The sequence below is a fragment of the Hydra vulgaris genome, chromosome 04 (genome assembly GCF_038396675.1).
Source record: "Hydra vulgaris chromosome 04, alternate assembly HydraT2T_AEP".
NCBI lineage: Eukaryota > Metazoa > Cnidaria > Hydrozoa > Anthoathecata > Hydridae > Hydra > Hydra vulgaris.
In genome coordinates this window covers 14,790,001-14,802,500 of record NC_088923.1, presented here as the reverse complement: position 1 = coordinate 14,802,500, position 12,500 = coordinate 14,790,001, and the positions used below count along the sequence as shown (strand labels likewise).

The following is a 12,500-nucleotide window of genomic DNA, read 5'->3' as shown; positions in this document are numbered from 1 at the left end:
AATCTTTATTTATTTTATTTTAGAAGTTGGAAAATCTTTTACATTATCATTAAAAACATCTAACATTATCATAGTTTTAATCTTCATTATCATAGTTTTAATCTTGTGCGGTAGTGGTGTAGTGGTAAAGCGCTCGCTTAATAAGCGGGAGGTTCCGAGTTCGATCCCCACCACGTCCCTGGTAGTACCGCGCTCAACTTGTTTCTCCGCGCAGCGGCCTTGTTGGTCAAGGCTTGTGTTTCGGAGTTATAGAGTTGAGAGAGGGTTATAACCACTATTAAGTAACCTCCTCATCTGTAGTGGCTTTATCGGCCTTGAGGAGGTGAATAACAAAAAAAAAAAAAAAAAAAAAATCTTGTTACCTCATCTAAGGAAATTTATTGCCTTTTCGTCTAATTCCTCTTTTAAATACAAAAACAGGCGAATCCATTGTTAAATATCCAAATCACTCCTGCTTTTGTTTTTAAATTTATTTTTCATTTAAATTTTAAACTCCTTTACAGCTTGTGGTGCAGACAACATTCCTGTCAAAGTTATTGCAAATTACCATCTGCTAATATTTGAGCACTTTTATCTCAAGCAAGCTATCATCACTTGTTCTATCAACGAAATCTTGCATCATTTTACTATAACTGTTTTTTCAAGCTCAAAAAACTTTTATTTTAAAACTTTTTTTTTATTTTAAAACTACCACAATATAATAAATTACAGTAAAACGATTTCTTTTCTTTCTATAAATGAATTAAAATACTTGAAACTTTTTTTTTTATTTCTCAATTTGTAATTGAGACTTTGCAACTAACAATGGCTGTTAATTTAAAAAAAGTTAGCAAGTAATAAATAAAAAATATAATTTATTTTAAAAATAAAAATTCTCATTAATTACTTTACCAGCAATTTTGTTTACCAGTTATATAGAATGGACTTGTCATTTCAACTCTTGTAACAAACATTTTTACATAATCGCTATTCAAACTAAAAGGTACATTTTCTCTTTAACATTATTTCTTTTATCTTACCCCTTAAAAGATATCTTTAGACTAATTTTAAAAAATAATTAAAAATAATTAATAATTTAAAATTTTAAAAACTAGCTTAACCGAAATAGCCTTAAGTGTATATAAGATTACTTAAAGTGTACTAGACTGTGCGGTGTGTAATGCTTCAAAACTAGATCTGCACAATGTCTTGTAAATCCCACCTAATCAAAAAAAAAAAAAACCTTTTTAAGTTGCAGTTTGATTTTTGGGGTTGATTTTGGAGGTGTTCTCTCCTAACCACTGCCACTTCTTGGTGTGGTTTATGTAGACTACCCACTTCTTATTTCCAGTGTCCACTCACTGACCTAGCTGACTAGTATTCAGCTTACTCTAAAATGTGTCAATCTTGCAACATTAATCAATATTACAAAAGAGCTGAAACTGACGCTACATACAGGCTTTGTTTTAAATAAAAAATGTTTAACGCAATACCCTAATGTGAATTTGATATCATAAAAATCTCTTTATTTATTTATTTTTTAAAGACATTGACTTTTTTAAATTACTGCAATAATATTAATTACGGCAAAATGAGTTAAATATTATTTAACTTCTTTTTTATTATTACTATAAGGGAATGTTTATTTTTTTTTTTAATATTAAATAATTAAATTTAATATCACATTTTTAAAAATGTTTGATATTAACAAATTTATTTCATTTCTCAACATTTGCATAAATGAATTAAAATATGTTAAATTTTTGAATTTTTAAATGATTATTTTTTAAATTTCTAATTGTGGCTTTGCAACTACGATTTGTAAATAATTTTTTATTTTAAAAAAGTGAGTAACAAATAAAAAACCTTCATTTATTTACTTTATTAAAAGTTTATTATTTTATTAACAATTTTGTTGTGAAAAGATTATTTTTCCAAACATCATTTATTAAGATTATATGGCTGTATATATCATTTACAAAAAAATAATTGCTGCGGCTTAACTTGCGTTACAAAAAAAAAAAGTTTAAATTACGTTTTGTACAAATTTTTGATGCAGCTGTTATATTGAATTTTTGATAATAAAAAAATGTTTAGGAAGGAAAACCAAAAAAACAATTGCAATAAAAATGAGCTAATTTTTTTAATTTAAATCAAAATTAAATTATATTTATTTTTTTATCAGAACAAAATTATATATTTTATTAAATTAGTTTTAAATTAAATTATATTTTTTGTCAGAATTAAATTGTATTATTATGATCTTTGCTTCAAGTTTAAAGTATTAGCGTTTTCCAAGCGAAAAAATCAATCATTACAATAAAATAAAAACAAAAAAAAGTAAAATTTTGATTTTATTTGAGTTTTTTTCATTAGCAAATTTCATTAGTAAATTTTTTCATTAGTGAATATCTGATAACATAATTGTCATTCAAACTTTTGTAACAAATATTTTTACATGATCGTCATTCAAAAGTAAATGTGATTTTTTTAATATATATATATATATATATATATATATATATATATATATATATATATATATATATATATATATATAATTATATATTTTTAAATTATTTTTAGATCTTATAGAATAATTTGAAAGTTAAAAAATGATAAAAAGTCACTTAACCAAAATCGCTTATTGTTTACGTAAAATCACTTAAGAGGTACACTATCACTCTATGCGTAATGCTTTAAAACAAGGTCTGTCAATAGAAGTCTGCTGCCTCAGACACCAAACCTTAAACTATTTAATACCATATATTCACTATGGTTTCACACATATGCAGCTCCGATGGGTTTCCATAATTCTACTTTCTAACTTAAATATGACATAAAAAAAGGAAAAGTTGAAGAAACCTTTTTATAACCAGAAGCCTTTTCTGGCATTAACCTGTTTTGCCGATTAGAACTAAGTATTTTTATTGTGGTACTACCAGTAGGAGAGTTGCTATCTGAGATTTTCACTTTTACTTTTTTTCTGTTTTCTATCAGAGTTTTTCATTTCTTATATAAATTTTTCAACTAAACTTGTAAAGTCAAGATTGTATAAATTCAAGTTTTATTTGAAAATGACATAGCAAAAATTACTGGTATTAGTGTCGCAATGTTCATTTTAGTTCTGGTCCCAAAATACTGGTATTGATTTTGCTTAATTTTAGTACTAGGTATATAAAAATTATTTTAAACTTTTTCCAAACTTTGCTAAAAAAATATAAGAATAAGGTATTGATTTAACCAAAAACAAAAAGAAAATTTTCACTAAAATTAGCAAAAAACTAAATTGGCAAATGCATGACTTTGAATGGTTTTGTATGACTATTTATGCCAGACTAAAAATTGCCTAATACTCAAATTGAGACATTTGTCTTTTTAAACACTACACTATTTAATACTCTAGATAACGATTATAAGGCATAACTTATGTAGTAATGTACAATTTATAAAAAAAATTATGCAATAACTTATCAGTGGTATGCTACATAAAGCATTATAAGTAATTATAATTACATTCAATTAAAAAAAAAACTAAATGCATGTTTTTAGAAATTAATAATCAATGTTTTATGGATAGTATTACTATGATAGTATGATTTGAAAAGTTTTTTCTAAATTGACCCTTGAATTGACCCTTGATTGCCTTAATTCAGAACATGTCAAATACACAATACCGTCAATTTGAAAGCCTACTGAAAAATGAGTTAGTTGACACAGTTTATGCTGAATTACAATGAAAATATGTAATACTGATTCCATAATACAGTAAGTGGGATCCTTAAACAGTTGTGACAAACAGTTTTGTGTTATGAATGGTATTCAACTGGGTGTGTAAGACTATTTGTACAAAAAAACTGTCAACTTCTACCTAAAAAAGCTCAAAAGGAATCTGGAATGACAAAAATGGGGAAATTACTATAAATCAAGTAATGAATCAAAACTTACTCCTGATGTTAATGCAGTTGTTTCTAAGGCTATTAAAAGTTTTAAAGTCTTAAGGGTTACCCTTGTAAGGAATGATAGTCTTCAACAATAAATAACCAGTCCTTTATGAAAAAAAGCCTCTATTATATATTTATATTGCATATTCAAATAATCTTCTTAAAATGCTAAGAAGATTTTAAGAAATTCAAAAAAAGTTAGCATCCTACAAGCAATCAAAAATAAAAAGCAATATTTGATGTTTTCTGATGAAAAACTGAAGATCAAAGAATTTTTTTTTTTTTTAAACATCTTCGCTTCCAACAAGGCTGCAAGCAGCCACTAATTAAAGTTGAAAGTTACTGAAAGAGAAAAGATGAAGATTGTAGAGAAAGATAACGATTGACAGACGACTTAAAAGATTGCAAATTATACGAGTCAGGAAAGCAAGATGAAGGAAGCGAATTCCAAAGAGCTGATGTTCGAGGAAAAAAACTAGACAAATGAGCGTTTTTGGAGCACTTAGGAACAGTCACAGAAAAAGGATGACACTTAATTAAATGACGAGTAACACGAGAATGAATTATAGTAGATGGCACAAGAGACGCTAGCTCTTTAGAGCAGTGCCCATTATAGTATTTGTAGAAAAGAGAAAGAGAAGCAACATTACGACGATGTGATAATGGTTGGAGGTTGGCTGCAAGAGCAGGTCCAACTATGTTTACAACGCGTTTTTGCACCTTGTCTAAAAGAGAAAGGGCATCATTAGAGGATCCGCCCCAGATATGGCAACAATATTCCATGCAAGGCCGGATTTGAGATTTAAAGAGATAGAGAATAATATCCGAAGTAAGAAAGTGACGAGCTTGATAAAGAGATGCAACCTTAGCAGATGCTAATTTTGCAACTGATTTGATATATGGTTTCCAAGAAAGATTGGAAGTAAGAGTTAATCCTAGAAGATGAAGAGTAGTTGACTCATCGAGTACATCACCATTCATAAATATAGGAAGATCTAGGTTGTTGCGATAACGATTAGCTGAAAAAAAAGTTTTATCTGAATTAAAGTTCACCAGCCACTGTGAGCCCCATGCTGTAGCAGAAGTAAGATCTTTTTTAAGCTCAAATGCCACCTCCAAGCAATCAGAGGGTGTTGGTTTTTTATCACGACAAGAATAAATGGTAGTGTCATCAGCAAACAATGCCACCTTAGATGAGAGAATATCTGGAAGACCGTTAATGTAAATTAAAGAGTATAGGGCCAAGGATAGAACCTTGAGGAACCCCTGAAGTTACAGAATAAGAAGAAGAGTGTTGTCCATCGAGGACAACTTTTATGCTACGATTGGAAAGGAAGGATTCGATGATCTTAAAGATGTTGCCGGATACACCATAAGAAGAAAGCTTATGGAGAAGACCAGAATGCCAAACTTTATCAAAAGCTTTTGAAATGTCAAGAGCGATGGCCATGACCACTCCACCTTTATCTAATGCACGATAAAACCTGTCAGTTATTACTGTTAACAAATCAGCTGTAGAACGAAAAGATCGAAATCCATATTGATGGTCAGAAAGTAAGTGATTAGATTCAAGATGAGAAATTAAGTGTTTGTTAATTAAAGATTCAAAAACTTTACTTATGATAGGAAGAAGACTAATAGGATGGTAGTTAGACGAATCAGATCACTCTCCAGAATTTTTGAAGATAGGGATAACAGATGCCGCTTTCCAGCAGGCTGGAAAGCAAGACTCTGATAAGCACTTGTTGAATAGTTTTGAGAGTATAGACGACAGCTCCGGAGAACACTTCTGCAAGACAATAACAGGTATGTTGTCCGGGCCACAAGCTGCAGAAGAGTCTAGGCAGGAAATCACTTTAGATACAGATGCTGGAGTGATATGAATGTCAAGCAATGGATCAACCTGTTTGTTGGCAATATCAGGTAGAAAGCAACTAGTGGAATCAAGAGATGATATTGATGAAAAGTTTTTAGCAAACAATTCAGATTTGTTTTTAGGTGAAGTGACAAAGTCTGAACCATACAAGAGAGGTGGAATTATAGATTTGCCCTTATTATTGATATTATTAAAGATTCTCCAGAAGTCACGCGAGCCTAATTTTTGAGATGAGATACGAGATTTCATGACCTGAGAATAGCGGGTTTTGGCGTTAGACAAAACCTTTTTACAGTTGTTTTTAGCAGTAATAAACAGACGCCTGTTTTCTGGAGAATTGTTTTGCTGATAAATATGGAAGTCACGGTTTCGATTGGCAATCACAGCAGCACAGTGTGAAGAAAACCATGGAGGAGAGTGAGGCTTGACCTGGAATCGTCGAGAGAGAACAAAAGATTCCATGCCAGCCTGAATCCACGAAGTTATGTAAGAAGCATATTTGTCGACAGGAAGACGAAAGATTTCTACCCAAGGGCCATCACGAAGAAAATCACGGAAAGAATCCCAGTCAGCTTTACTGTGGTTGTAAGAGGTTCGATAATAGGGGGATTCAGGTGATGAAGAAGAATGAGATATTAGTTTTAGAGAGATCAAACTGTGATCAGAAGAACCTAAGGGTGAATGTGGAGAAGCTGAGCACTGACTAGGTCAGAAACAAGACATAAGTCGAGTAGAGAAGGTAAATGATTCGGGTTGTCCGGAAAGCGAGTTGGAAAGTTGACTATTTGAGTTAGGGATTGAGAAAGGCAAAAGTTGTGGGCTTTAACGCCTGCCGAATCACTGACACTAGAGCCAAGCCATTCAGAGTGGTGAGCATTAAAGTCACCATTAACAACTATATTAGCTGACGGATAAAGAGAGAGGGCTTGGTCAATAAGATCAGAAATTACGTCAAAAAGTGTGTAGTCTTGAGATGAAGGAGAGCAATATAGAACAAAGAGAAAGGCAATAGAGTGAAGTGGTGCTAAACAAAAGCACATAAAAGAATAGTCTGTGGATTCAAACCTAGTTTCACGACAAATGGGTGAATTCTTACGAATGTAAATGCCCAGGCCAAGCATGTGACTATTGGAGTCTTTACGAATTAGAGGAAGATAACCATCAACACGAAGATCACAAGATGAGACAGCTGAACTCAAATTAGTCTGCTTAAGAGCAAGTAGGTCTGGTGAACTTTGCAAGAGATAAGACTCAACAGAAGAAAAGTTACTTCGAAGACCACGAATATTAGTGAATGATAGGTTTAGAGAACTTGGTGATGATGATGGTTTTTTGTGTTTTATAGTTTTTGTTACTTTATTCATTTTTAAATTAGATTGAAGAACTTGACTCAAAGCATAGATAGTACTCAGAACACTGTTTAATAGCCCAAGCAATTGTCTCATTATTACTAATAAACCCTAAGCCTTAACAAAGGGCTCCAAATGTGGCCTCCGCAATGCACACCAAAAGTACAAACAGGGACACCATCCATGGGCAACATGGCACTGTTAATACTTTGATATTTTTCAGCTGTTAATAGAATCAGCCTCTCTGAGAGCTACCACAGAGTTCGGGAAACCTGACTACCAGCGGCCTCAGAACCATAAAACTGAGTTTTAAAGCTGTACCCTCATTAGGAGATAATAGAATGAGTTGCCTAGTCATAAAAACAGAGACACAAGCAAAACCCATGCATTGAGTCAAGAAGATCCAGCATTCAACATCCTAAATTGGAAACAATGTATTAAAAATACATCTGCGCCAACCTAATAGATGAAGAAGGGGTGCGAGGCTGGTCAACAGATAGAAACTGTTTACCCCTTAAGTTTACCCCTAATTATGTAAGATAGAGCAGAAAAACTCAAACTTTGAGCAATTAATGTATTATTTAAAATCTTTCAACTACCTAGATAGACAACAAGATCGGTTTGAACTAAAACAACAAGGTTTGACAGACAACAAGGTTTGAACTAAAAAATAAAGCATAAAACAACTATAATTGGCTACTTAACTTTTTTTTTTAACAAATTCACTCCTAACTGCATCCACCATTTAAGTTGAGAGTTAACAGAAAGGAAGGAAAGAAAAAGTTTAAGAGGGAAAGAAAAGTTTAAGAGCAAGAAAACAGTTTACAAAAGATTTAAAACTGAAAAAGTCGAAAAAATATGAAAATAGGAGAGAATTCTAAAGCATTGACGTACAAAGTAAAAAACTAGTAAAAAAATAATGAATAAAAATTTTTAGAGCATGAGGTTACAACAAACATAAGAGATTATTTAGAAAAGACAAACCTCTGGAAACAGTTCCATCTTCAATATCATCAGCAGTTTTTTTTACTTTTTTTTTTTTCTCTTTGTCTTTTTTCTTTCCTTTCATACTTTTGATTTTTACTTTAAACGAATTACGATCTTTCTTAACCTTCTGTGTTCTGCAAATAATCATTTAAAATATTTTTATTAAAACAAAAACAAAAGAAAGAATTGAACAAATATATATATATATATATATATATATATATATATATATATATATATATATATATATATATATATAATGCAAAGTTTTGGAGTATTGTGGTGACTAAAACTAAATATTTTAGTTTAAATTAAAAAAAACTACATTGAACAACTTTTAACAGAAAAGAACCAACTACAAAAACCTTTAACTGAGATAAATAACATATTGAAAAAAATTTACTCCTGAATGGCAAAAAAAAGAAAATTATAAATAAAATCAACATTTTACTGTAAAACTGTATTACAAAAGTCAACAGTAAGTCTTTTAATAAACATGAAAAAAATTTGTTGTGAACTCAATGGCAATAAAATTTCACGATATACCAAATTGTTGGTTAGTTCCTTTCTGTTGAATGTTTCCCAATTTTGAATTCAACTAAAATTAGTCAGCTAACTTTTTTAGTTTGACTAAATTTAGAAGACTAATATCTAATTTTGCTAATATTATTCAAATAATTTTAAATTCACTAATATTAGTTAATAACCTTTTTACTTTGAAATAAATATCTTTAAAAAATATCATGCTTATGTGGTAGAAGTGGTAAAGTGCTTGCAAATTAGGCAAAACATTTCTGGTTCTGATTGCACTAAAATGTCCTGATTGTGCTATGGAATTATGGACATAGAGGTTTTAACAAAGAAAAAAGTTTTTCAAGTTTTATCCTATCAAAAACTTGTGCAGTTAAATGTCTAAATGTATGTCTACTTTTTGGTTAAAGGTTATTAAGTTTTTTGTAAAACACTTTTAATTAAATTGAAACCTAACATTAACTCCTATTTCTTTTTTTCAGCTTTAAATTTTTTCTATTGTTATAAATATTTATAACCATATCATGTAATGATGTACACAATTTACCAGCCAATTCTAGCTTACTCAAAACCAGCATTATCTTCATTTTTTTCCCCTCAAGCTACCAGTTTATTTTTCTCTATCTACCAATTTTTCTGGTGATTTATTTGATTTTTACATAAATAGAAATAATAACTAATGATAATTATAAATAATTAAAATAATTTTAATAGCTCAATAATTTCTATTCTCTAATCTATATAATTAACCAATTTTTAACAAACTAGTTATAACTATAATTTAATTAATTTCTAACAAATCAAATCAAATATATTCCAAATAAAGTTGTTACATCAACAATATTTACAAAGAGTAATAAGTACTAAAATGGGCAAACCTAGCCACTAGGATGCACACACCAGAGTATTGAAGTGCCGGTCCAAAGCCCGGATAAATAGAGAGGGTTGCGTCAGGAAGGGAATTTGGTGTAAAAACTGCGCCAAATCAAATGATGCGGATCAACAATAGGAATTTCATACCGAATCGGTCGGGGCCCGGGTTAACAATGACCGCCTCTAGTGCTGTTGCCCAACAGGGCATTATTGGAAATTGGGCTACTGTTGGGACAAGGAAAAAGAGGAGGAGGAAAGGGGGGAAGAGAGCTCTGAAGCTAAAAGAGAGGAGGATGAGCAGGAAGGTGGAGTTTAAATTTGGTACATTGAATGTGGGCTCTATGACCGGTAGGGGAAGGGAGCAAGCTGATGTGATGGAGAGGAGGAAGTTAGACATACTGTGTGTACAGGAGACCAGGTGGAAGAGAAGCAAGGCTTGGAGCATACAGTGAGGGATGTGGCTAGGAAGATACTTGGTGTGACATCAGGACAGAAGAAGATAAACAAACAGACGTGGTGGTGAAATGAGGAAGTTCAGAAAAGTTTAAGAGAAAAGCGGTTGGCTAAAAAGAATTGGCATCTCCAGCAAGATGAAGAAAGTAGACAGAAGTACAAGGAGATGTGTGGCAAGACAAAGAGAGCAGTGGCAAAAGCTAAAGAAAAGGCATATAGTAATCTGTATGAGAAGTTGAACACTAAGGAAGGGGAAAAGGATCTGTTCAGAATGGCAAGACAGAGAAACCGTGATGGGCAGGATGTGCAGCAGGTTAGGATAATTAAGGATAAAGATGGAAATGTGTTGTCTAGTGAGGAGAGTGTCTTGGGAAGGTGGAAGGAGTATTTTGAGGAACTGATGAATCAAGAGAATGATAGGGAAGGAAGGTTAGAAGAGACAGAGGTTATAAATCAGGAGGTTACCCAGGTGAGCAAGGAGGAAGTAGGGCTGCAATTCGGAGAATGAAGTGTGGTAAGGCAGTTGGACCGGACGATATTCCAGTGGAGGCATGAAAATGTTTGGGAGAGATAGCAGTGGAGTTTTTGACAGGGTTATCTAACAGAATCTTGGAAGGTCAGAAGATGCCTGAGGAGTGGAGACATAGCATAATGGTGCCAATTTTCAAGAATAAGGGCGACATTCAGAGTTGTAGTAATTACAGGGGAATAAAGTTGATCAGTCACAGCCTGAAAATCTGGGAAAGAGTAGTGGAAGCTCGGCTTAGAGGAAAAGTAGAGATCTGTGAGCAGCAGTATGGTTTAATGCCAGCTAAGTGCACCACAGATGCTATGTTTGCTCTGAGAGTGTTATAGAGAAGTATAGGGAAGGACAGAAGGAGTTACATTGTGTGTTTGTGGACTTAGAGAAAGCTTATGATAGAGTTCCGAGACACCAGCTGTGGTATTGTATGAGGAGGTCAGGAGTAGCGGAAAGGTATGTGAGGGTGGTGCAGGATATGTATGAGAACAGTGTGACAGCAGTGAGATGTGCAGTAGGAATGACGGACAGGTTTAAAGTGGAGGTAGGACTACATCAGGGATCAGCCCTGAGTCCCTTCCTGTTCGCAATTGTCATGGACAGACTGACGGACAAAGTTAGAAAGGAGTCCCCTTGGACTATGATGTTTGCTGATGACATTGTGATCTGTAGTGAGAGTAGGGAGCAAGTGAAGGTAAACTTGGAAAGATGAAGGTATGCTTTGGAAAGCAGGCGAATGAAAGTGAGCAGAAGTAAAACAGAGTACATGTGTGTGAATGAGAGGTGGACAGTTCCAGTTACAAGAAGTTGATTTGGTGAAGGTCGACGAGTTTACCTACTTAGGGTCGAGGGTACAGAGTAATGGAGGAAGTGAAAGAGAGGTAAAGAAGAGAGTGCAAGCAGGGTGGTGTGGATGGCACAAAGTGTCAGGTGTGATCTATGATAGAAGGGTGTCGGCTAGAATGAAGGGTAAGATCTATAGGACAGTAGTGAGACCTGCTATGTTGAATGGACCGGAGACAGTGGCACTGACAAAGAGACAAGGATAGGATCAGAAATGAGTTTATTAGAGGATCAGCACATGTAGCATGTTTTGGAGATAAAGTTAGAGAATCGAGATAGAGATGGTTTGGACATGTACAGAGGAGACAGGAGAGCTATATTAGCAGGAAGGTTTTGGGGATGGAACTTCCAGGTAAGAGGAGAAGAGGTAGACCTAAGAGGAGGTTTATAGATGCAGTGGTGGAGAATATGAGAGTGGCTGGTATGTCAGTGGAGGACATACACGACAGGGCTAGATGGAGGAGTTTGATCCGCTGTGGCAACCCCTAAACGGAAAATGCCGAAAGAAAAAGAAGAAGAAGAACAAGTACTAAAATGAAGTAACACCTGTCAAATTCAATAATTATAAAATGGAGATAATAATTATCATAATACAAGCACATATATCATCTATGCAGAAAATAATTAAGACATAAAACTGTCAACATAGCCAAAATATCTCCATAGAAAATAAATGACATATTTTATGTTGACAGAAAATGATTTAAACATAAAAATGTGTCAAAATTTGTTGATAGAAAATATATCGGACAGGAAATATGTCAGGAAATATGTTGACATATCTGCCAGACATATGTCATAACAACTCAGCAGATCTATTAACAAATAATATAAGAAAAAATGTATGATTCATTGCTATTATAAAGTTTGTGGTTATAAAAAAAACAATGTTACTAATGCTATTAAAATCAGCATTAATAATTATATTATAATAATATAATTATAATAATAATAAACAAAGCTGCGAGTATATTTAAACTATTTAACTTACTATTACTAATAAGATAATCTAGAATTTATAGGAAAAATGGATTTTTTAAAATATATATTCTTATATTAAAAAATTATGGCCCTAATTTTTACATCAACTTTAAACTAATTTTCGAACAATGTTTAACGTTTAAGACATTATTTGCAGTCGAAGT

At 32.5% G+C, this 12,500-nt stretch overlaps 1 protein-coding gene across 2 annotated transcripts in view; it reads right to left on the bottom strand.

The window, feature by feature from the left end:
* The window catches only part of LOC100202157 (ralA-binding protein 1), a 45,111-nt gene that overhangs the window by 31,747 nt on the left and 864 nt on the right, over positions 1 to 12,500 (bottom strand). For both annotated transcript variants that reach the window (XM_065795534.1, XM_065795535.1), the window contains exon 2: positions 8,133 to 8,269. In XM_065795534.1, coding sequence (XP_065651606.1) covers positions 8,133 to 8,269 — 137 coding nt within the window. The remainder of the gene's footprint in view (positions 1 to 8,132; positions 8,270 to 12,500) is intronic.